Raw genomic sequence first — 25,089 nt, 5'->3', positions numbered from 1 at the left:
ACCTGACCTCGAGGCTGGCAGCAGGAAATAGGGATTTTGGGAGCGTATAAGAGCACTGAAGATGTAATGAAGAAGACAAGAACAGGAACATCCTGTTCCGTGCTCATCTATTTAATACCACCGTACTTCTTGCATCGCTTTGGCTTCAGAAGCCTGAGCAAGCAGAAAGACAATGCGGGAAGCGTCATTGAATGCTCTATTGAAAGAGTGATGCTAGGAATGGTCCGCTTCACACAACTGAGAGGGCGGATTCGAAGTTCTGCCATACGTCATTGATCGAAGATTGGAAACATCGTTGCACTTGCTAGAGAAAGTAAAGTAAAAAGGGCCGGACACTTTATACGTTTCAGCTACAACCGTTGGACCAAAGCTATGCGCAACTGGGTTCAACTCCGTATTGAATGCGACTACAGAAACACCGGCGACTCGATGGTTAGACTCCTTTACGAAGCCGATGAAAATACGACGATCTCCGAGAAAGGAGAAGCCATTGGGTGATCATTGAGTGACCCTCGCCCACAATCAATACAATTGGGAACGGTCAATATCCCATTCAACGACACACCCAATCACTGCTCGTGGTGCAGGTAACATTCACACAATGGCAATGAGCGACGCTACCAGCATTCTCTGTACTGAAATCTTGTTTTTGATAGACTAGCCTCAAGCGGGTGAGTTATTGGGGGTTTTTATTGCAAATAAGACAAGTCTTTAGGTCTCCGTAGAAGAATTAAGTAAAAAGCCAGGCCACTTCAGGAAAGCCTAAGCGAACAAGACAATATATCTGGAGAAATGGATTTTGATTTGAATACTCCTACTACTTTCCACACTTTTTGTTTAATGTATCTGAATGTGCATTCTCAAACTTGCTCACACACTACTCCGACTTCTCGATTTTTTAAAATGTGATATGTATGATATGTATGTTTTTTCTCCATACCTTTAATTTTTTAGTCATATTCAAAGCACAAAGCGCTCTACTGTTTCGTTTTTGTATCTTGATGTGCTATCAGTTATAGTTACCGCGATAGCACATATCAAGGGACGTTGGTGTTCAAGAAAAAACATTGATATTGCTCTTAACGCATTTACGAAGAAGTCGGTGCCATAAAGTGATGACACAAATCACATCAAGACTTCCTTGCAGATGTGCTCTGACATGTATTTGTGTTGAACTTTACTTGAACAGCTGACTGAGAAAAGTGTTAAGCAATCAGGATGTTCTTGCCTTCAATGTTGCTTGTGTCCAAAATCTTTGCACCCTGAACGGGCTTATGGTATTACCTTCCAGAAGGCGGACAACTTTCTACCTGTTCAACATCGTGCTTCCATCACTTGTGGTTTCATTGATGACTCTAGTTGGGTTCTGCCTTCCAGCTCACGATATGAGTGAAAAAATTGGATACCGTACGTTTTCTTTCCAATTATTTTTTTTTAAATAAGAAGTCTTTTTTTTCCAGAGACTACAATACTCCTTTCTATTTGCTTCTTCGTTACAATTGTCAGCGAAATGACACCTACAACATCTGAGTCTGTTCCATTGTTAGGTGTGTTTAGGGAATAGTCGTTTTTGATGGTCTAATGCTTCATGAGTTCCCATCCTTTCTAAGTTGTAATTCATCACCTTGATCACCTTGATCACCTTCACACCCGTTGATCTTCGAACTGGTCGAGCGGGCGCCAGTAATTCTTCCATTTGTCCCAATCGCGTGCCAGAGTAGCCCAGTGGTTCCTCCTTTCGCGTGGGACACACCATATTTTTCTCTGAAGGACTTCGTGAAGAAATCTGACCATCAGGTCGGCGGTCTTCCTGTAGTGCGCTTAATATCGCGGGGAACCCAGTCGCTCACGGCTCTGGTCCAACGGTTGCCATTAAAGCACATCACGTGTCCGGCCCACCTTATTTTACTTTCCTTGGCAAACGCGGCGGCTTCTCTAATCTTCGATCGCTGACGTAGGAAAGAACTTCGAATCCCGTCTCTCACTTGCGTGAAACGGGATACTCCTAGCATCACTCTCCCAATTGCGCGTTCAATGACGCTCACCGCGTTTTCTTCCTGCTTGCGAAATGCTCAGGTTTCCGAAGCATAGGTCAAAGCAGGAAGTACGGTGGTGTTGAAGAGGTGAGCACGGAGCCAGGTGTTCCTGGTCTTCTTCACTACACCCTCGATGCTCTTGTATGCTCCCCAAGCCGCTCGTCTCCTCCTGCCCAGCTCGGGGGTCAGGTCGTTCATCATGTTCAGTTCTCGACCAGATATATGTTCGTTCCGTTGAGCGTGATTCATAGGCAAAATAAATAGGCATAAGTTGTAATTCATGGGCAAAATAAGTAGACCGCAAGATCTCGACTTTGCCTGAATCCTGACAAAGCGATTGACATTGGTTCCTTTAGCATCAATTTGGCTTTAGAAACCAAAATTTTCAACGATACTTTATCTTGAGTAATGTTTTCGTGTAGTCAACTTTTCAGAGTCTGGAAAGTCAGTTCATATGCAACGTATTCCCCAAGCACTCTATCACAAAAAAAAGCTATTATTCGACAAGATATTAAACTAAAGACTGTATTAGCGAATTACAAACCAAAAACCAAAGAATTGTAAAGTGAATAAAATGGCTTCAATAATGGTTTGGCCTTTATCCTTCTGTGCAGTGAAATCGTTCCGCTAGTAGTGAGTAAGCTGCCATCCGCATCTGATTTTCATCTACCCCGTAGATCAAAACCGGAAAAATTAGTCGAACAAGGCCACCTTGATCATAGACATGCACTCCTCCTTCTCGTTCATTTCTAGGATTTTGACTATTATTCCAAACGTTATACGAGCTGCAATTTCTGATTTGTACGAAGATAACGGGAGAGCTGTACCAATGCCGTCGTGAACTCGATGTGATGCAAAACCAAGGTGCTCGATTGCATTCGAAGTTAATTGCTTACAAGAGTACATCACTGTGAGCAATGAGCTGGCTTTGTGCTATGCATGTGGGTTTTGATCTACGACAGGGCCTTTGCTATGAAAAGACGCGATAACGACTACGTCTGTCTGTAGAAGTTGGGGCGTTCCATCCCCACATGGAAGTAATGATAGAGGAACACCTTGCCCGTTCATTCTCTTCACTATACACAAGGTAGCCGTCTAACTTTTATCCTTAACACACAAACGCAATTAAGAAGGTTAAAAGTATAGTTGCGTAATCACGCGCAACCTCGCGTACCTGGCTGTTCCTTCGGGCGCCTTGCCTGATGGCGCTACCGCTCCGAACGGTCCTGCAGCTCTGCGTTGTGTGCACCTTCTCCTGCACCAATCGCTCCTGCGGCACGCACACGCTCTCAACTGGATCCTCCCGCTGGGACTCCAAGGGGGCTCCTATCACGTAGTTGCCGCTCACGTGACTTTCGCGCACATACACTAAACAATGCAATTCGAATTCAAACTTACGAAATCGAAAGAGCAACATTATGAAACAGTAACAGTAACTGCCTATAGTAACAGCATGTAACAATACATAACATTCTATATACACCATTATACGGTACTGACATATCAAGGTAATGTTAACGGTTTCGCAATTCTCTGATCCATCTCTTAATCTGTTCTTTTATTGAATAATAATTTGTTCATGTGATGAAGTGTTTGAAGGATGCATTACATATATATTTGACTCTTCAGGCTCTAAAGAAGGCGGCTGCGCAAAACCTTAGCCGTAATAAATACTCCTAAAAAAATCCTCCAATCTTGGCCCTGTGCTTAACTGAAAGCTAAGGAGTGAATAGAACTTTAAAATTCAAAGCTTATTTTAGAAATTGATAAAAAAAAGAGTTCAAACATGGACATTTTCTCTTTATATGAATATATATATATATATATAATAGTATGTGTATTCCAGTGTCCCACTTCTGAGTTCAGAGGTTTTGGGTTTATCACAGATATGAAATATGGCTATATTATCGAAAGTGATCATATTCTTGGCATGCAGGGCGGGTGCAGCGTAGCGGTTAGAGATTCCGCCTCTTGCACGATCGATCGTAGGTTCAAATCCGCCGTATTACTCACCATACCTTTCAACCCTCTGGGCTCGATAAATTGTCTGGGAGGATAAAAGCACTGACTTGACATATCGGCTAGTTACCGCAAATCATTGTATAAGCCAGCTACACGTTCGTGAAGCTTGGCATTTGCATAGGGTAGATAAACCGTAGTACTTTGATCTTTAGAAGACGCGCTGAAAGATTCTCAAAAGCACACATAGGTAAAAGCATAATTTTTGAGTGAGTTTTAGGTTATGCTTTGTTTTTGAGATCGAAAGCCATTCACAGAATTGAATATTCTTCACCGGTAATTTTTCATTTTTCTTCTCTAAGCGTCTTCTTAAACGAAATGCCAACACGCGATAAATATAGTTTAATTTGGATCCGATCGAGTACAGATGATTGAGACGTCTTCAGCAAAGAAAACATCTCTGGCCCTTTAGGCGCATTTCAGATCCGCGTGAGTCCGAAAATCGGTTCTCCAGGTTCTTCCACCACAAATGCCACAGTTCGCTCCATAGCTGCAAGTACTTTCTAGGCAGGGAAGATGTAATAACGCCACTCCTCATGTTCTGACATCCATTCCGGACTTTTTAAAATGGTTTGCGAGGGTCTTGCCAAATTTGTTCCTTTTTGATTTCCTCGCTCTTTTTGAATGATTGATTGTATGATGATTTACAACTGCAAGATAGTTGAGTACTTCTACAGGTTTCCTTTTGTCATCATCTCTATCAGCAGAATCTACTTGGTGGACTATATACAAGTAAGAAACGAAGCTGCAAAACATTATCAGGGCAGAAAATCTCAGCTGAGAGTAAGTCAGCCTCCAGACCATAGTTAGGAGTAATGATCTGGGCACTAACAGAGGCCTTAACAAGAAGATAAATTCTACTTACTCTTTTCATGGAATGATCACAACGATAAACATTATAGGGTAGCTTATCAACCAGCACAGAGTCTAAGGTTTTAGTAGTTTAGTATGCGCTGAATAAATATGATCTTAGTGCTAGAGAGACACCGTGCCGCTCTCTTAGTTTCACAATGTGCCTTATTTAATGCCAGAGATGCCACAGCAGGTCACCCACTCTCGCTGACTTTACCTTTATTACGCTCGCTGCATCTTGCATTAGTTCATGCTCACGCATCTTTTCATCGGGTGTCGTATTCCTCTTAATATAAACATTGGGAAAACCAGCACTACGAAGTCCACGCGCACTAGCAAATATACGAGACCAGTAAAACTGAGACGAGAAGGAAAAAAAAACTTTTTTTTTACAAGGCGAAAAAATAATCGGGGATAAACAATTGTCCTTGCTTAAAAAGTTTCATATGTTTTCCACTCAACAACACTGGTTAGTTGCAGGAGCTTTGACATCTACTAACCTAACTGGTAGTGTCTTTGACTGGTCTCCTGCTCTAAACCAAGGTAAATCGGTAGATATAGCAGATCTCGACCTGTCAAAAGCCTTCGATAAAGTATGTCACTGAATTAACTCCAGTGCTTTGGAATATGGGGCCATATATTAGATCGAATGATCTCTTACCTTAAGATGAGAACTATGATGGTCAAAGTTTACCACAGATACTTGACCAAATTCTCCTGCACAAGTGGAGTTCCACAAGGTGGAGTACTGTCCTCTCTTTTTTTACCTACACTATCGACCTACGAAATTTGCTCAGAATTTCTTCGCTTGTGAGATTCCAACTGTACGCTGATGACATCAGTATTTACGGTACCTATGATGATAAGAATTACTATGCGGTACGTGCTGCACTTCCAAAATCACTAGGTAGTATGTCTGACTGGGCTTCCAAACGAGGCTTGCACATTAACTACGACAAGTCTCTGGTTCGGCATTAACGCAAAGGGATGTGGCTGAGTATAGTATGAATAGAGTAACTCTTAACACTTGTAAACCTGTGAAAGAGGGATTTTTGTTTATGATAATCTCAACTTCTCAGAACATATTGATCACACCAGCCTGAACGTCCCGCTAAAGCCGGACTTCAGGCTTTTCTTTGGTGTTCGCTTCGCTAGCCTTCACCGATCAATAGGAAATAACAGTAGCGACATTATTTTTGTAAAGTTAGAATTGTTTTTTTCTATCAACGCTTCTTTCGATTCTCTCCACAATTTGGAAACATTATTCGAAGTATGAGTTTCCTCTGTTCTCAACTATTAGTAGAGAATGATGTGCTTACATGAAATGTCGTACCACTATCGTAGTGGTAAAAATAACGCTCTACGTCAAATCGTGTAAACCGTTGGCTACTATGCCTTGCCTTTGAGCAGCCGTTCGTACGTGTGTTTTCTCTTTTTGAGAAAGGATATTAGCAGCGTCAGGGAGGCATGCTGGGAAATAGATATGCGAAGGAACCATAAAAACCCATTCTACCGCGTTGGGGCTCCCGCGCCCACTCACACGCAGTGGAACCCGTCTCTCCCCACTCTATAGCTTCCTGGCACCAACCCCATGGGATCCGTCCCACCCCATTTTACAACTATCTGGCTCCGGGACACGAATTCGACGCCGTAGGACCCGTCTCACCAAATTTTACCGCGTTGGAGCTCCAGCGCACCAAATCGACGCCATGGTATCCGTCTCTGTCTCTCTCTTTTTGGAATTTCCTGACTGAAACACACACATACACATACATACACATACATACATACACAGACGCACCCACGTGACAAAATAAGCCCGTTATTACATAGCATGACAGTTTGCAAATTTGGAAGTATACATTCACATAAAAGTTTATTTACCCTCACTAACATATGACAGAAACAAACTTGTCTTACCAAGGTTAAGATACATCAATGCGTTTAACAGGAATCATTGACGTCATCACCTCACATGGCAGAGGTCAACCGTTTCAACGCCTGAAGAACTGCGTAAGCGGAATATGAGGACTCTCAAACTTCAGCTCGACTACATTCTGAGAAGGAACATTCCTCAGTTAGATATCCGATTATCTAGAGCTGTTTGGGACATCGCCCTCGACTCCAGTTCTTCTCAGCATCAAGAAGAAGACGAAGAATGCAGAACGAATTTACGCTAATGTATGTCTATTCATGTTGGAGTACGGATCAGGAAGAAGCTTTCCGATGCTTATTCCTTTACAGACATCGGCACGACATCAATGTTGGAAGCTACACTATCTACTGCGGCGATACTGATAAGAAGAACGGAGGAGGCTGCGCGATAGCTGTGAAGAACGATCACTACAACCTGGTGGAGGTATTTGGCTCAACGTCATCTAAATGAGCTTTGGTAGGACTGCATGATCCCAGAGAATGTAAACTCTGGAACATCATTACTCACGCATTTCCTTCGCAAGGTGGATTCAGAACGAATCGACATCAGAAGCGAACGAGCTTTAAGACGCATGTGAGGACAAGCCGACAAGCTTATGCTTCACTAAAACAGTATAGCGGCAAGATGAAAAGATGCTCTCCAGTCCTTAACACTGCCAACGGAGTGACTGCCGGTGTTGCAACCCTACCAATTTGGTGGAATCACTTCAACATCTTGCTTAACCGGCAAACGTCATCAGTTTATGAAACCTTGCTCAACCGGCAGTTCATCAGCTCCTGTATTCAAGCACATTCATATACCGACATAGGTGCTCAGGGAAGAACCACTGACAGAATCAGAGGTTCTGGTCTGTATCCAAAAGATGAAGATTGGAAAATCTGGTGAAGACGACGGGATTGGCGCAGAAATGCTGAAATATCTTCCTCGTGAAATTACAAAGATCATTTGTTCAATGTGGATAGGCGACAGGATACCTGAATCGTAGACACACGCTATCGTAATTCTCCTTCACAGGGAATCTCTTTGCTTTGTTTCTTTGTGTAAAAAGTCTTGGGGAGGATTATTCTGGATCGACTTATTGAACATTCTGAAGAAACTATGCATGACAAGCAGGCTGGCTTTCGTCCTGACCGATGAACGACTGGTCAGCTGTTCATCGTTAGGAAAGTACTCAAAATCTGGCAATATTAAAAGCCATTGCAATTATCCTTTCTGAACTTTGAATCCGTTTTCGCCTCTCTTCAACGAGAGCGTCTTCTCAATGCGCACCGCGCCGATGGAGTAGCAGAAAAGTTCGTTCACTTGCTTGATGACACGAATCAACGAACAACTGTTGCCGTGCTTATTCGCCGTGCTTATACGGCAATAACCTTCATAGAGGCTGAAGTAGTTTGTGATGGATTTTTTTAAGGATGCAGAATTTTTTGAAATCGACACTCAATAGATCTCTTCCTCCTGAAAAACATATCTACTTGATATTTGAGAAAACTTCCAATAAATCGCAAAAAGAAAGCTTTCTGTAAAAGCACATAAGTTTATAAGTTCTATATCTTTACAGGTTCAAAACTAACCGCAGTTGCGATATATTATAGATAAAATCGAAACAAATCATAGGACAAAGACTACTTTTTATTGTATCGTGCGGGAAGATGGCAAACCTAATTTGTTAGCGATTTAAGAACTGCCAAAAATCAGAGCAAGAAATGCAAAATACCGAACTTGTAACTTTAGCTGTAAAAAACAGAAAATCCTGTTGAGCTGAGAAATCAAGAGACAAGGTCAACCCACAACAAATAATTTTCTTGCAGATTTTGTAAGAGAATAATCTTCAAGGTGGTAATGTCGGTCGTTCCTGGAGTTAAAGTATGTCACTTTAGTAAAATTTAGAAAATCTTCAGAGTCATGGAATTGTAGCTGTGAGAGATATCAAATTGTTCGCAATAGTATGTACATTACAAATATGTAACTATCATTTCGCTTTTCGAAAAATGTGAAAAATATGTCAAAAATCATATATCCTTGGGGCACATTTATCTCGAACTCGGCCTTGTTAATGTGCACCTCCACTTAATTTTTTCTTTGTTAGGTCTTCCAAATTCTAATTATATCCAATCGGCAGAGCTCGCGCTCACGAATCTATTGATGTGTAGATCTTATAATTAAGATCAAAATGAGACCAGTTTTGAAAAAAAAAAAAGATGGAAAAGACGCGGATTCGCATCTTTTTCGTCTTCTGTCGAAGAATTAGCGATCCTACAGTACTTCACCACTGAGGGTCTTGTCTCATCATACTTCACCATTAAAATATGATGAGACAAGACCCTTAAGAAGCCTATTTGAAAAAAAAAAGTTTAAGAAGAAACGACAATGGCTTCCCTATAGAACTTTTCATCATACTGGTAAGCAGTCGTTGCCAACCTGCATAAATTGGAAATTCAAACCTGCACAAAGACGTAGCATCTAAAGAATGTATTTTCTCTTACTGCAATGCACTGAAAGGTGGCCGTTCAAGCAGGATGGAAAAATTTTCAAAGCATAACTACAGATGCATTGCAAGTTGTTTGAGGATGAGCATTTTTGTGAGCTTTCTGGAATGATCAATGGGTTAATCAGTTTAACATAGAATGCTGCGCACATACACAATAGGCTTTATAAAAACCACAGAGTGTTCGCAGACGTCACCGCCGCTTTTTTCCCTCAAACGATGACTACTTAAAGAAGGAAATTAACACCAGATAGCTCTCATCGAGCTGTTTTACAAAATCTGTTCCGCAGTAAAATTTATCTGCAAAAAAAAACGGTTTTCATAAAAGAAAAACTATTTCCATGTGCAGTCAGCCATAACTGCATGCTTAGGAAACAATTGTATTTGCAAACCAGTATTTCCCAGTGGAATACATGTAATAAACGAAATACTCTTACTTTAACACTTCAGGCAGAATCATGAATAAAATAAACTATATAAGGTACCACCTCTTTAAAACATTTTTGTTGCTGTAAAATGGCAGGGAATTGATTTGATGTGATTTTCTATGAATTACTTCACTAGATTTGTTCTGGAACCCTTTATTGTAAGGTATGATTTTCTGCAATAACTGTGAGCTATTGTAATTTAAAAAGACCCGTATCTGTAGAGAGTCTCTTGACCTCGTTAGGACTATTCAAGGTGAAAAAAACAAAAACACAGCCGCACTGAAAATGTCAAGAACTCGACAAGTCACCAAATGTTACTATTAAATTTCTTTTCTGTTTTCATCTAATCCCAATGCTTGTAAATCATTTATCCCCTGAAAACAGAGTGTGCATCAAAGCACCACATGTAGAACAAAAAGAATAACACGCAGATACTTTTAAAGAGTAGTACAACAGAAATTTCCCTCCTTGCAAAGTGCCGTTATTAGGTGATAAGTTCGGTAGTATCCAAAATGTAGATATAAGTTTGTTTCTCGTGATATCTTTGCATTCTTGCAATTTTTGAACCAATGAAACTCTCCCACACGTGTTTAGAGTTCGGAAGCTAAGACGACTTACTTATCTAGTCGAATTCTTATTGCCCACCCTTTTCAAATTGTCGAACGAAATCATTCGTATGAATATTCGTGGAAATAAAATTTCCTACCACTCTTATTTCTTACAATTTACAAACAAGACTATCTGATTGATTGTTTATATAGATTAGACAGATGAGAGCGATTAGGGAGATTAGAGAAACTATATAGATCAGATAGATTAGATAAATCAAAGAGATTAGAGAAACTAGAGAGATTAGAGAAATGTATAGAGATATATACATGTCCAATTAGATGTAGATAATTATTTTCGCCAGGGTTGGTGGACTACCGCTATCTAATCTTCTGTATGTTTTTTGAAAGATCTTTAAAAGCATCACCCCACGAATCTGTGGTACGGATTTCAGGTGGAGTATTCGTATACGGGATAGCAGATTATGGAGAGGGGGGGGGGGGGGGGGGTTGATTCCGTCCATTTCTTCCTAATCGCCGTAAAAAGCGACCCGAAAGATGCGGCGCCGCACAAGGCTGGCGCGCTCCAGTCGAACTCCTTGTGGAAAATAGTGCGCTAGAACGCCGTATCTTCCAAGCCGTTTTTTACGACAATTAAGAAGAAATGGACGGAATCACCCCCCTCTCCATATTCTACTATCCCGTATACGAATACTCCACCTGAAATCCGTACCACCTCAGATTCGTGGAGTGATGCCTTTAAAAAACACGTGGCGATCCACAAAACCTCACATTTGTATGTACATACAAACATTACGCAATCATTGCAGACTAACTCCCTTGAAACAATTTCTCTTTTGTAATAGTGTGTCTGCGAGGTTTTTAGATGGAACTCTTTATTTGCCTGACGTTTCGGCTTTTTCGCCGTCTTCAGAGAGAGGATGATGAGAGGAATGCCACGTCTATCTTGTCAAATGCCACACTACCCTAGGTCAGCGCTTCCATAATCGTTCAAGGTAGCGAAAACAGAAGTTATCTAGATTGAAAATAGTTTTACGCGTTGTTCCACCGGATGTGGTGCTGCTGGTAACACGCACTTGTCACTTAGCGTATCATCGAATGAGTATTGCTGCGTGCAGATCACCAGCGACGATATAGATAATGTGATCCACACACAGGATATCAGGCAGTCATAGGTCACAGAGCGGTACAAGTGGCAAGAACTCATTCGTAATCGACAAGCATTCATTCCTATTATTCATTGAAGGGTTTCTTTTAAGAATCTAAAACGCCTCCAACGTCTTCCTTGCCGAAATTTCTGTTTCGTGAGCATTTCACATCATAATCGCTTCCATTGTGGTCCTCGTGTCTATACCTTCCTAGTGGTATTATCAAGCATTCTCGTCGTTTTCCTGCCATATGTTCATTAATCCTCACTCTAACATTCCTACCGGTCTCCACTATGTAATTTGCATTGCACATCAAGCACTCAATCTCATTCTCATCCATTTGTGCGCAGTCGCCTGTTTTCCCGTGAGGACAAATAACACATATTTCACAGATGCAGTACCTATCATATAGTCTGTTTCTAACAAGCTGGCTTTTGATGTTTGCATTTGGGATATTTACCAAGATCACGTCATCTTTTAGTTGTGCTTGGATAATGCTGCGCTGAACAGCGGCACTGACACTGTCAGAGATAAAAGAAAGACAAAGAGAAATTTTGTTTTCGCGCGGAACATTGCTATTTACAGTGCAGGTTCTTTGGTAATGCGGACGTACTGTATGACCATTAGCACACGCGATTTTCAAGGCTAGTCTCCGCGATTCGTGTCGTTCTTGGTTGCCAAAGCATACTTCACTAGCGGCTTTGATACCAATGGCGTGCAATAAGATGTTCTTGAAACTTTTTTGCGATACCACTTTACTCTAATAATGCCACTTGAAGCACTTAATTGTATTGGAGAAAGGATGCCACTCTTCTTTTGGGGTTTCTCGTGTGAGTCTTATGTATTGCTATTGTTGGTTGAATATTCGGAAACACTCATCCATTTCCGATTGTGTTGATGTTATGATGCAACAGCCGTCAATATATCTGCAATACATTATTGGTCTACGCGAAAGCACTGGTTCTTCGTTTCTGCTCATGAAGCAGATCGCCAGTACTGGCGCTAATCGTTGACCCATTGCTAGCCTTCTCAGTTGTGCGAAATAATTTCCTGACCACCTGAAGATATTACAATTCAGGCATTCCTTGATAAGTGCTATTATGCGAGTTTTACTAAGCCCATATGTTTCCAAGTGCTACCATGTAAATCTATCATCTCAGAGAGAGCTTGCAGCGCCTCACTTTTTTTTTTACATTCGTGTAGAGTGAGGTCACATCAAAAGACTCTATTACGCAGCTGCCCTCAACTCTCGCATTGCGTAATCGTTCAAGGAAATGGTGCGTGTTCGATAAATAAGATGGCATTTTAGGCAAAATTTGACTCACAGTTTCATTTAGGGAACCACGAAGTTCGATCCGTTGGTCCTACCACAAAGTTTATTATTGGTCGGACTTTGAATGTAGCCGCTGTCGAGTTCATCTCATCGGGTTTCGGCAGGTTATAGAACACAGCACAGGTCGGTTTGTCAAGCTTGAGGTGGCTTACAAATTGTTCGTCAAGACCAGCAGCATTATCTATAGACATCCATACATGATTCACGCGTTTGCACTGCACAAGGAATTCTGTCTCTGTTACGCGGCGATAGATCGTTTCATCTTGCAAGTGAGGATTTGTTATTTCCCGATCAAGAGCCTCTGACAGGACTACGAATTCCCCACTTTTATCGCTTACTGAAAAGCGCATATTCCCTCTTGTAGTCATATCGCGGATTTCCGTGAAACCCTGCCATTGCTCGCGCGTGAAATTGTTAAGCATGAGTCGTCCATGATGGTTGTAAGCGGACAACACCCCAGATAGTAGAATCGTAAATTTTGTGTCTGTTTCGTTTGTTTTGTTTTTTTTCTGTTTTGTCTTCAACAAGCTGCGTCTATGAGCAGAAGTGCGTTACCCTCAACACCATTTCCACGCAACCTCTATAAAGAACTCGAACCAGCTCGCGAAACAGACACAAAATTTCAAGCTATAGGATTCTACTATCTGGGGTGTTGTCCGCTTACAACCATCATGGACGACTCACGCTTAACAATCTCACGCGCGAGCAATGGCAGGGTTTCACGGAAATCCGCGATATGACTACAAGAGGGAATATGCGCTTTTCAGTAAGCGATAAAAGTGGGGAATTCGTAGTCCTGTCAGAGGCTCTTGATCGGGAAATAACAAATCCTCACTTGCAAGATGAAACGATCTATCGCCGCGTAACAGAGACAGAATTCCTTGTGCAGTGCAAACGCGTGAATCATGTATGGATGTCTATAGATAATGCTGCTGGTCTTGACGAACAATTTGTAAGCCACCTCAAGCTTGACAAACCGACCTGTGCTGTGTTCTATAACCTGCCGAAACCCGATGAGATGAACTCGACAGCGGCTACATTCAAAGTCCGACCAATAATAAACTTTGTGGTAGGACCAACGGATCGAACTTCGTGGTTCCCTAAATGAAACTGTGAGTCAAATTTTGCCTAAAATGCCATCTTATTTATCGAACACGCACCATTTCCTTGAACGATTACGCAATGCGAGAGTTGAGGGCAGCTGCGTAATAGAGTCTTTTGATGTGACCTCACTCTACACGAATGTAAAAAAAAACAGTGAGGCGCTGCAAGCTCTCTCTGAGATGATAGATTTACATGGTAGCACTTGGAAACATATGGGCTTAGTAAAACTCGCATAATAGCACTTATCAAGGAATGCCTGAATTGTAATATCTTCAGGTGGTCAGGAAATTATTTCGCACAACTGAGAAGGCTAGCAATGGGTCAACGATTAGCGCCAGTACTGGCGATCTGCTTCATGAGCAGAAACGAAGAACCAGTGCTTTCGCGTAGACCAATAATGTATTGCAGATATATTGACGGCTGTTGCATCATAACATCAACACAATCGGAAATGGATGAGTGTTTCCGAATATTCAACCAACAATAGCAATACATAAGACTCACACGAGAAACCCCAAAAGAAGAGTGGCATCCTTTCTCCAATACAATTAAGTGCTTCAAGTGGCATTATTAGAGTAAAGTGGTATCGCAAAAAAGTTTCAAGAACATCTTATTGCACGCCATTGGTATCAAAGCCGCTAGTGAAGTATGCTTTGGCAACCAAGAACGACACGAATCGCGGAGACTAGCCTTGAAAATCGCGTGTGCTAATGGTCATACAGTACGTCCGCATTACCAAAGAACCTGCACTGTAAATAGCAATGTTCCGCGCGAAAACAAAATTTCTCTTTGTCTTTCTTTTATCTCTGACAGTGTCAGTGCCGCTGTTCAGCGCAGCATTATCCAAGCACAACTAAAAGATGACGTGATCTTGGTAAATATCCCAAATGCAAACATCAAAAGCCAGCTTGTTAGAAACAGACTATATGATAGGTACTGCATCTGTGAAATATGTGTTATTTGTCCTCACGGGAAAACAGGCGACTGCGCACAAATGGATGAGAATGAGATTGAGTGCTTGATGTGCAATGCAAATTACATAGTGGAGACCGGTAGGAATGTTAGAGTGAGGATTAATGAACATATGGCAGGAAAACGACGAGAATGCTTGATAATACCACTAGGAAGGTATAGACACGAGGACCACAATGGAAGCGATTATGATGTGAAATGCTCACGAAACAGAAATTTCGGCAAGGAAGACGTTGGAGGCGTTTTAGATTCTTAAAAGAAACCCTTCAATGAATAATAGGAATGAATGCTTGTCGATTACGAATGAGTTCTTGCCACTTGTACCGCTCTGTGACCTATGACTGCCTGATATCCTGTGTGTGGATCACATTATCTATATCGTCGCTGGTGATCTGCACGCAGCAATACTCATTCGATGATACGCTAAGTGACAAGTGCGTGTTACCAGCAGCACCACATCCGGTGGAACAACGCGTAAGACTATTTTCAATCTAGATAACTTCTGTTTTCGCTACCTTGAACGATTATGGAAGCGCTGACCTAGGGTAGTGTGGCATTTGACAAGATAGACGTGGCATTCCTCCCATCATCCTCTATTTAGGTCTCTGAAGACGGCGAAAAAGCCGAAACGTCAGGCAAATAAAAAGTTCCATCTAAAAACCTCGAAGACACACTATTCCAAAATATACAGAATATGTCGAGGTTTCAAGACAAGAGAACGAGTTTGAACTACAATTCCTCTTATTTGTTGTCTCTTCTGCTAACCAGTTATCGACTAGACTGCTACGAATACTAATTGTGCAGGAATCTTCTTCTCAACGCTCACGCTGATTGTGTCCGTTTCCACAACATTCACCATCACTGTTCTCCACTTTCGTTATCGGCAACCTCAAAATGCACGGATGACTTTGATGGTACGGAAAATGTTTCACGTTTACTGCTTTCATTTTATTTTTACTGAACTGGATTCATTAGCAACTGCTGTACTGCAAAATTATCCTCTCATCAGAATTATTTTTGCATTTATTGTTTCTTTCACACAATGCTTCACAATAACGGGTATTCTGCGCGCTTCTGCTTCATGGCACTTCGAGAAAAAGAACAAAATTCAGACAAAAATTGTGGAACTACAAGTTGAAAAAAGTGAACACGTTCAACACGTGCTCTTCAATCACCATAGTAACACGGGCCTTATTGCGGACCAGGCAGCAAGAGCACAAAACGAAGTCTTCTAAGAAGAGTTTCTTATACCGGTTTGTCAAAGAAACTACATGATAGATAATTGCGAAGGCACCGCTGTGCCTCTTGTGTTACTAAAAGCAAATACGATAGATGTCCTTGGATATCCCTTACTAGGGACATCCGTGGTTAAGAGCGAAGCTACGTGGCACGTCCACAGATGCGAGATACGGAGCCGGCTGCGGACAGGAAGTAACCTTGTACTTGCCCTGAGAAAGTGAATTCAAAGGACATCCTGCTCCTGCTGACGAAAGTTTTTGTCTGGTGAATGTCGTTGTTCTACCCAAGTTCTATTCGAGGTCAGATCATTGCTTTCTCCGAAGGAGATTTTCATCTATGCGAAGAGTGGAGACAGCTGCAAAGTTCACGAAACGGCGTTTCAGAACCGTCATCGACAGGGACCTCTTCGTTTCGTCAGTCTGATTCTGGGAAGGTACCGCAAAGGGCAACATCGACAAAGAATATGGTTGGCTCGTAGGACTCTTCACGGCTGCACGAAGAAAGCTGAGAGTTAAAAATCACCAAGAGAGCCCTACCTCCGGTAGCCCTAGAGCTAATACACCAGTGTGGAACTGCACGAGCTGCAGACAACTAACAAATTATGCCTAAGGTCGAGAGGCCTTGCAGAGAAGCGATAAAAGAAAACCTTGAAAAGAGAAGGGCACCAGTATTCGCCCATCGTGAAACAGCGCCAGAAGCGGGTAAGAACATTTGCTACAACCCAATCGCCAATCGTAAAACAGAGATCACCTTTCTTCCAAACAACAGCAACATTGAGAAAGGAGATCCAGAATGTCATTCACGACTTCTACACAGTCTTGTCGGCGAAGAGTCGTACTTAATTCGATCCCGAAAGAATCAAGTATGAACATTTGAAGAACCTACCGCCAACCCTCATTAGCGCTCGTTGAGTTTCTTCACTTGTAATCTGTCGGAATGCAAGGTTCCTAAGCAATGGAAAATCAGCAAGAGCGTGCTGTTGTATAAGAAAAGAGATCCACATGACACCGGCAACTACCGGCCAATTTGCTTGTCGTCGGACATCTGTATGCTCCTAACAAATCCTAAACCGAATTGGAAAGGCATTGGATAAAGGACGGTAATGCGAACAAGCAGAATTTTGGAAAAGGATCAGCACGATTGACCACATAGACACCGTAAACTCATAGAAATATCGCGAGAGTACAAGATTCAGCTCTGTGTCACTTTCATCGACTTGAAGAGAACCTTGATTCGGAAACGATCACAGAAGTCATCGACGACCAAGCGGTCCCCACTCGATACATAAGGATACTTCATGAGTCAAATAGCAACTTCACGACCAATATTCCTCCATTCTTCAATAACGTCGCAATCGAAGTAAAGAGAGGGGAACAGAAGTGTGACACAATTCTACCTAAAATATTCGCTGCCTCTCTCAAGAAGGTAAGACAAGGGTTTGAATAGGATAACATGGAAGTGAAAGTTGACGATCGGCATTTACACCATCTTGGTTTCGTGCGTCAGTTGTGTATACCTAACTTGTGAAACTAACATGATAAACGAGTTAACCTTCGAGATAGGCATAAGAAAAACAGCAACCTAAGGAGCATACAAGAGCATCGCGGATGTAATGAAAAAAAAAACCAAGAACACTCAGCTCCGTGCTCACCTGCTCACCTACTCAACACCACCGTTCTTTCTTCTCTCGTCTACGCTCTGTAAATATGGGCTTTTTGCAATGAGAGGGAAAGGCGGTTAGCGATAGCGAACACACAATTGAAAGGGTGATGCCAGGAGTATCCCACTTTAAGCAAGTGAAAGAAGGGATTCGAAGATCATTCTTACATCAAAAATCGAATATTAGTGGAGTTGTTCGCATATGACAAAAAAGTAAAAGTAAAAAGGAAAGCCAAACACGTGATACGTTCCGACAAACACACTGAACTGAGCTGTGATACTGGATACTACGCGATCAGACACAATGCAGGAAGACCATTGATCCGATAGTCACGCCTATTCATAGAGTTCTTCAAAAAATGATATAATGCTCATTGAACAGATAGTGGAGAAGACCGATAGTAGAGTAGAGAACTGGAACAAACGAAAGTACTTGTAACTCGTGATCATTCGAGCAAATCGACGAACGATGGAAGCATGCAAATGGAAGCCTTTTGCGTTAATGTTGACTCGCTTTTGAAAAAGAAAAAGAAAGAGCTTATTCTCCAACCATAATACTTTGCAACAAGTAATAAATAGTGCAGAATATAATAGCGCTTTTGTAGGTCTTCACGTCGCATTCGCTGCAACTAAGAACAGTCAAAAACTTTAGGATTTTTCTGTGCAGACGAAGTTCTGCACAGGATAACCACAAAATATTGTTTTATCCCCTTTTAGTCCAAAAATTTGAAGAACTGATAAGTAATGGTTTGCAAGATTTCCGATTACCTCAAAGGATTGGAAAATGGCGGATAGCAAAGGTATTCTGAGTAATATTCTGCTCGCAATTATTTTCATTGTAAATAACTGCGTCCAGAATGTACGTCAGGATAGCCTCGCCACTTTATAAGAAGAGGACTAATATTACATTACATAAAGCCCAAAAAGAAAGCATGGATTTACGGGTAAAGGACAAGGATAAAGTTTCTGGCGTTAATCAATCCGTTTGGGATGCGCCCTAACGTTCTCTTCAATTAAGAATCGTTTGAGGTTTACGAATCTGTGACTGGTATATACCATGACTTGAGGTGGCTAGCCGATGTGTCTCTCTAGTGTTTTTATCCTCGCAGACAAGTCTGGTAGCAATTTATCGACCCCGGGAGGATGAAAGGTATGGTGAGCAATAGGGCGGATTCGAACCTACGATTGATCGTGCAAGAGGCAGAATCTCTAACTGCTACGCTGCACCCGCCCTGCATGCCAAGATTATGATCACTTTCGATAATATAGCCATATTTCATATCGGTGATAAACCCAAAACCTTTGAACTCAGAAGTGGGACACTGGAATACACGTACTATTATATATATATATATATATATATATTCATATAGGGAGAAAATGTCTATGTTTGAACTCTTTTTTTACTAGTTTTTAAAATAAGCTATGTGCTAAGACCTATGTGAACATACGGGTCTCATCATCGCCTCCACGTTTAACAGGAATCATTGGCGCCATCACCTCACGTGGCAGAAGTCAACCCTTTCAACGCCTGAAGAACTACGTGAGCAGAAGATGAGAAGTCTCGAACTTCAGCTTGACTACATTCTGAGGAGGAGCATTCCTCAGTTAGATATCCGATTATCTAGAGCTGTTTGGGACATCGCCCTCGACTCTGACCACCGTCCAGTTCTTCTCAGCATCAAGAAACGCTTCCACAAAAGAAACCAGGGGATTCTTCTTCAACCGAAAATCGACATGGCGGGTCAGAAAGACGAAGAATGCAGAACGAATTTACGCTAATGTATGTCTATTCATGTTGGAGTACGGATCAGGAAGAAGCTTTGCGATGCTTATTCCTTTACAGAATCCAGAACGCTGCAGGAGAAACGCTCCCAGTTCAAATGCGGCGAAAGAAGTTTGTCTTTGCATGTACGGAGACATCTACGTACAATTCTGTATGTGCTGCCCGTAGCACTGGTAATTTTAACCAGGAAAAGCGTATTAGAAGGATGTTGCGTTTTCAACTTGAACAAGACCGCGAAAACGAATGAACATCAACAGCGGTGGAATTTAAGAAGGCATGAGAGCACAAGAACTCGCTAAAAACCTATGTTTTACTGAAACAGTATAGCGGCAGAATAAAAGGATGTTCTCCAGTCCTCAACACTGCCAATGAAGTGACTGTCGGTGAAGCAACTCTTCCAATTTGGAGGGATCACTTCAACATCTTGCTTAACCGGCAAACGCCGTCAGTTTATGAAACCTTGCTCAACCGGCAGTTCATCAGCTCCTGTATTCAAGCACATTCATAGACCGACATAGGTGCTCAGGGAAGAACCACTGACAGAATCGGAGGTTCTGGTCTGTATCCAAAAGATGGAGAGTGGAAAATCTGGTGGAGACGATGAAATTAGCGCACAAATGCTGAAATATCTTCCTAGTGAAATAACAAAGACCATTCGTTCAATATGGATAGACGAGAGGATACCTGAATAATGGAGAAATTATATCAAAATTGCCCTTCACAAGAAGTTATCTGTCCCGGATCCTAGGAATTATCAAGGAATCTCTTTGCTGCGACTTTCTTTGTGTAAAAAGTCTTGAAGCGGATTATTCTGGACCGACTTATTGAATATTCTGAAGAAACAACGCGTGACAAGCAGGCTGGCTTTCATCCTGGCCGATCAACGACTGGTCAGCTGTTCATCGTTAGGAAAGTACTCAAAATCTGGCAATATTAAAAGCCATTGCAATTATCCTCTCTAGATTTTGAATCCGTTTTTGCCCCTCTCCAAGGAGAGCGTCTTCTCAACGCGCTCCGCGCCGATGAAGTACCAGAAAAGTTCGTTCACTTGCTTGATGACACGAACAACTGTTGCAGTTCGAACACCAGCCGGTACAACACCTTTTCATGTGGTAACTGGAATAAGAGAAGGGGCAGTGACAGGATCCTTTCTGTCCAACATCGATGACATCATGCGAAGAACGGTCCATCAGTGTCTTGCTGACAGCATCTTAGCACCATCAAGACGCCACTTGACCGATCTCGAGTACGATCCCGACGATGTTGTTACATTCGCGGAAACCAGTGCAAAACTTCAGCATATCGAAAAACTTTGCACCGAAACTGCTAGCTGCAGCCTGTGGACCACGTCTACTCCCTGATAAGCGCAACCTAATGTGGGTCTCCTCGAGACCCCGAACAAGAATAAGGGTGGATAGACAACTGTTCGAACTCGTCAATGAGTTTTGACACCTGCGCTGTATGCTGAAAATCAATGGCAGCTACGAGGAAGACATTCAGCAAACATGCGCTGAGGCTGCTTTTGCATTTAACTCTTTAGCGAAATACCTATGGTCAAACCCAATCACCAACGAAGTGAACGCGCGAGTCTACATTTCTGCAATTCGCTCCTTAATTATGGATAGATCGGATACTTGGGTAGCAGCACGGTGATGGAGAGGCTTGATTCCTGCGAGGAAAAAAAGAGCAAGCTGCTCAGACGGCTGCTTGGATACTTTTGGCCTAGGGCATGCCACATTTGAAGACCTTCACGCGGAAGTTGCGCCGATGACACGTGGAATGGACCAACGCCTTGCACCTCCGTTGAAAGTTGCCACGAAAAATCGTCTTCGCTTCTTTAATCCCATGCTGAGTAGACCAGCAGACGGCCTTGTTCTAAGGAGTTCTTCGGGTCTAAGCTAGAAAAGGCAACTTGGCCGAAAACGGAAGTTCTGGAGTGACGTGTTGAAAGAGGACCTGAGGACACTCAGCGTGAATAGGGGACACGGAATTGCGACGGTTATATTTATTCTCTTTGAGCTGTCGCAGAGGTTTGAGAAGGTTGGGCACAGTTATATTCATGGACGGGACACTTCGGCGAAGATGTCGATAATTATGTCAGGCGATGACATCAGCCCGCTGGCTATGTAGTCATGAGATTAGGAAATTCTTTGGTTTATTCATGCGGGCGATTATGAGGCAATGATAAGAGGTTCAGCTGCGAGTGCAAAGTCGATGGTTCAGAACTGTCCTAAGTTGAATAAACTTCTCATCATTCCGAGATCAATAAACTAGTATTAGACTTGTTTGAAAAGATAAACAGAGTGACTTGATACTTCGGGTGATCCCTTTCCTCGTCCAAGTAATGTTCGAATGGAAAAAATGCCGACTCAAACAAGCGCGTGTGAAGCTGCTGGAAGTACAGTGCTGCCCCTACGATGCTTTAGGTTATGTACTATCCGGAGTGACGCGTGCGTCATCTATTCACATATTTACTTACTTAGATACTTAGATGGTCTGTCTTCACTAGATGTACGGACCCCAGCAATTTTCCCATTCGTTTCGTTCCTTCAGCACTGTCGTCCAAGATGTTCTCAACTTTCCTCTTGAAAGTGTACTACTTGAAAAACGTATTCTCAGCTGCAATTTCTCAAAGCACTGACTGAGACTAGCTGTTTGAACACAATGGCGCCTTGTAGAGTCCAGCATTAAAACCATCAATCAAATATAAAGTGTTCCCACCTTCGAGAAATATTGCCCTGGTTCACGACTTGAAAACAAATTAGTTGTGAAATGAGAAAAAAAAACTATATCCTACCATATCTTTATTCAGTTTGGTATCTATGTTTCGAAGTTCTACTACTTCCGTTATGGCTTATGTCCTGAATAAAAGATGTGGGATCAAAACTCGAAAAGTTTTCTCAACTCACACTCACTTTCACATTTTGTCGAAAACGTGAACTTTCAGTTCCGAAGTTTATTCCTCGACTTGCTCCCCAGGCTCACTTTACTAAGAAGGCCAAAACAATCACGTCCAAATCTCTCACTATCGCGGCACTCTGCCAGTCAGGTAAGCGTGGATATGAAGGTTGTGAGTACTTAGAGGCAACAAATTTTCGATGTTCGAATTAAAGAGATTTTATTTTTGTAGGTCAAACAATCATAAGAAAGTGCTACATTGTATTTTCAGCTAAAACACTTTGGATTGAGCACAAACAATATGACTGCTCAACCATCGGCAACGGCAACACTGAGAGAAGCGAGGTCTTCTTTCTCTCTTCATTTTTACCTGCCTATTAGGAATAGTTAGTTATCTGGTACTATTTAGAACAGATAGTTACAAGTTAGAACAACTCCATCTGCGTCGTAAAGTTGGAGCTGGAATATTGAGGTCCAGAAGTGTGAAGCGGAACTGCCCTGCAAAACAAAAAACGAATACTTCATTTCGCTTTCTGATGCATTGTTCAGCTATCAGTAGTGGGAAGCACTTTCCATTCCATTTGAAAGAAAGGATGTTCATTCATATCTTTTCAGCACAAACGACATGTTCCATTTACAAAGTTGACTTCGCTCACCATTACTTTTTCATACGCACTAGATTGAAAAAAATCCGCGAAAGGATTGACAGAACAACAAATGTAATGAAAGAGCAGGTCGGTTGAGCGTTTATGGGAAGAGATTTTGAACTGTACTTGTCACAGATGTGTTCCAGTGTTGGAATTATCCGGTTTTCTTTCCATTTTACAAAGTAGCCGGTGATAATAAGGTTTAGCCTCTCTGTTACCACTATTTACACTCCTCCCTACCTGTATCATCTGTATGTGTATCAAACACTTTTGTTAAAACCCACCACCCACGGAGCCACCTTTCCTTTTATCAGATTGAGAAGAAATACTCGTCTATCTACACAAATTAATGTTTTTCTCGCAAAAAAAAAAACGCATATAGTTGTTATCAGGTCACCCTAGGGTTTCATTTTTTACTTTTCTCACGTTAATGCTTCCTAACTAATAAGTTTCAAATTCGTGACCGAAAAGAAATTAAGAAGTCTTCATTTCATCTTGTCTTGACAATGATATGAAGTTTGGCTGTAAAAATGCATTTCTTAAGCAGCGTGCGAGGTTGAGTAGTGCTGAAGGTCTTGCAAATACACAAAAAAGCGAAAGAGACCCCGAAAACATATTTCTTTGTAGTTTTCAGCCATATGAAATTTCGTTATCTGCGATGATCAGGTAGACAGGAAAATATATAATGCTTCTACTGTACTTGAAAACTGTCTCTCTTATACAAATTGCCATAGCGCCCAAATATGAGCAGAGTCAGACGTGAGGATGCCTATCTTTTATTATGCGCTTTTATTTACAGATGTGTTGACAAAGGATTCAAAAACTTGTGACAAATAGCCTATTAATGGATAATGTAATCATGTCATAATATTGTGATGGAGGCAGTAGCCGTTGCGGGACCAGCAATATCCTCTAGATCTGCAACTATATGCGAAAGCTGTAGTGGATACTATAAACAGTGGCACAATAACGGTATGTAGACAAAGATGACGTAGCCTTCGAATATGGCGAACAAGGATATGAAGAATTTGAAATAAAATCAAACCAACTTCTTCGGAACTATTTCTTTGAAAAAGATAAGGCTTGGGTGTGGTCGGAATCCAGTGCCCAAGTCCCTCTTTATTTTCGCACTCCCGATGAAGGAAGTTCTTGTCAGAATGTAACCGAGTTGAAGTTTGGAGGCTGTCGTCTTCCGTGTACCCTACCAGATCCTTTCTGTGAAACGACAACGGCAGGATGATTTACATGAAAACTAATAGAAGGGTTTCAACTCTTTTCGCAACCGGAAATTCACCACTCTGCAGAAACATCATCATCGATATGAATAGAGGATATAGACAGTGATACAACCTCAACCAACACGTTTATTATCACTCTGAAGAACGCAATACAAAAGCTGAAATGGGAAAACATGGGAGTGAAAATTGATGTCCGGCAACTACAACATTTCAACGCTCAGCGGATTGAAGATTTCCAAGGAGTGCATCAGCTTAGTATATCTTGATCAAGAAATGATTATAAGGGACGATTTGACCACCGAGCCGGGCAGGAAGAAACGACCGGCTTGGAGATAAGATCATCGAGGGTATATTTTCTCGTATTACTGTGTTTAACATCGATAATATTGTGAAAATCTCACATCTAACGCATTGGCAATCATTTTACAGAGAAATAGAAATTTTAATGATGGTATGACGAAGAGTGGCTATGAACTACAAATAGTTGAAATTTAGGAGAACAAAAAATATGTTGAGCTTTAGTTCTTGTCAATTTTGCAATCAAAACGAATGTTTCAGGAAGATTGGAAATTCGCAGCATTAGCACTGGACCGCCTCTGCATGATAATATTCACCCTGTTGATTACTTTGTGTTTAGCATCTATTACATCTTCATCGCCATATTTTCACACGTAGAATCGCTGTATTCGTATTCTTCATACGTCAAAACATAACTCCACTGCAGTTTTCGTTGGTATTTG

General features: G+C 41.7%; 5 protein-coding genes across 6 annotated transcripts; 3 read left to right on the top strand and 2 right to left on the bottom strand.

Annotated features, from left to right (window-relative positions):
* Window positions 1-372: 372 nt before the first annotated feature.
* RB195_024568 (uncharacterized protein) lies at window positions 373-25,024 on the top strand (the record flags this gene model as incomplete). Of its 2 annotated transcripts, XM_064212394.1 has the most annotated exons (9): window positions 373-494; window positions 1,292-1,407; window positions 1,461-1,547; window positions 15,687-15,796; window positions 22,514-22,615; window positions 22,736-22,809; window positions 22,874-23,022; window positions 23,080-23,198; window positions 24,908-25,024. In XM_064212394.1, 9 exons carry the CDS (start codon window positions 373-375, stop codon window positions 25,022-25,024), a joined length of 996 nt encoding a protein of 331 aa, XP_064068274.1. The 2 variants fall into 2 exon arrangements, with proteins under 2 accessions (XP_064068274.1, XP_064068275.1); XM_064212393.1 differs by lacking the exon at window positions 373-494 and having other exon boundaries at window positions 1,275-1,407.
* Window positions 2,073-2,285, bottom strand: RB195_024572 (uncharacterized protein; the record flags this gene model as incomplete). The annotated part of the gene is made up of 1 exon (XM_064212398.1): window positions 2,073-2,285. One exon carries the CDS (start codon window positions 2,283-2,285, stop codon window positions 2,073-2,075), a length of 213 nt encoding a protein of 70 aa, XP_064068279.1.
* On the bottom strand, window positions 12,803-13,228 carry RB195_024571 (uncharacterized protein; the record flags this gene model as incomplete). The annotated part of the gene is made up of 1 exon (XM_064212397.1): window positions 12,803-13,228. The coding sequence occupies one exon, from the start codon at window positions 13,226-13,228 to the stop codon at window positions 12,803-12,805; it is 426 nt and encodes a 141-aa protein (XP_064068278.1).
* RB195_024570 (uncharacterized protein) lies at window positions 13,543-13,914 on the top strand (the record flags this gene model as incomplete). The annotated part of the gene is made up of 1 exon (XM_064212396.1): window positions 13,543-13,914. The coding sequence occupies one exon, from the start codon at window positions 13,543-13,545 to the stop codon at window positions 13,912-13,914; it is 372 nt and encodes a 123-aa protein (XP_064068277.1).
* Window positions 20,622-20,927, top strand: RB195_024569 (uncharacterized protein; the record flags this gene model as incomplete). The annotated part of the gene is made up of 1 exon (XM_064212395.1): window positions 20,622-20,927. The coding sequence occupies one exon, from the start codon at window positions 20,622-20,624 to the stop codon at window positions 20,925-20,927; it is 306 nt and encodes a 101-aa protein (XP_064068276.1).
* Window positions 25,025-25,089: the final 65 nt, after the last annotated feature.

This window comes from Necator americanus, chromosome X (assembly GCF_031761385.1).
Source record: "Necator americanus strain Aroian chromosome X, whole genome shotgun sequence".
NCBI lineage: Eukaryota > Metazoa > Nematoda > Chromadorea > Rhabditida > Ancylostomatidae > Necator > Necator americanus.
Note: the sequence above shows the minus strand (reverse complement) of the source record. Positions and strands in the feature narration are given on the sequence as shown.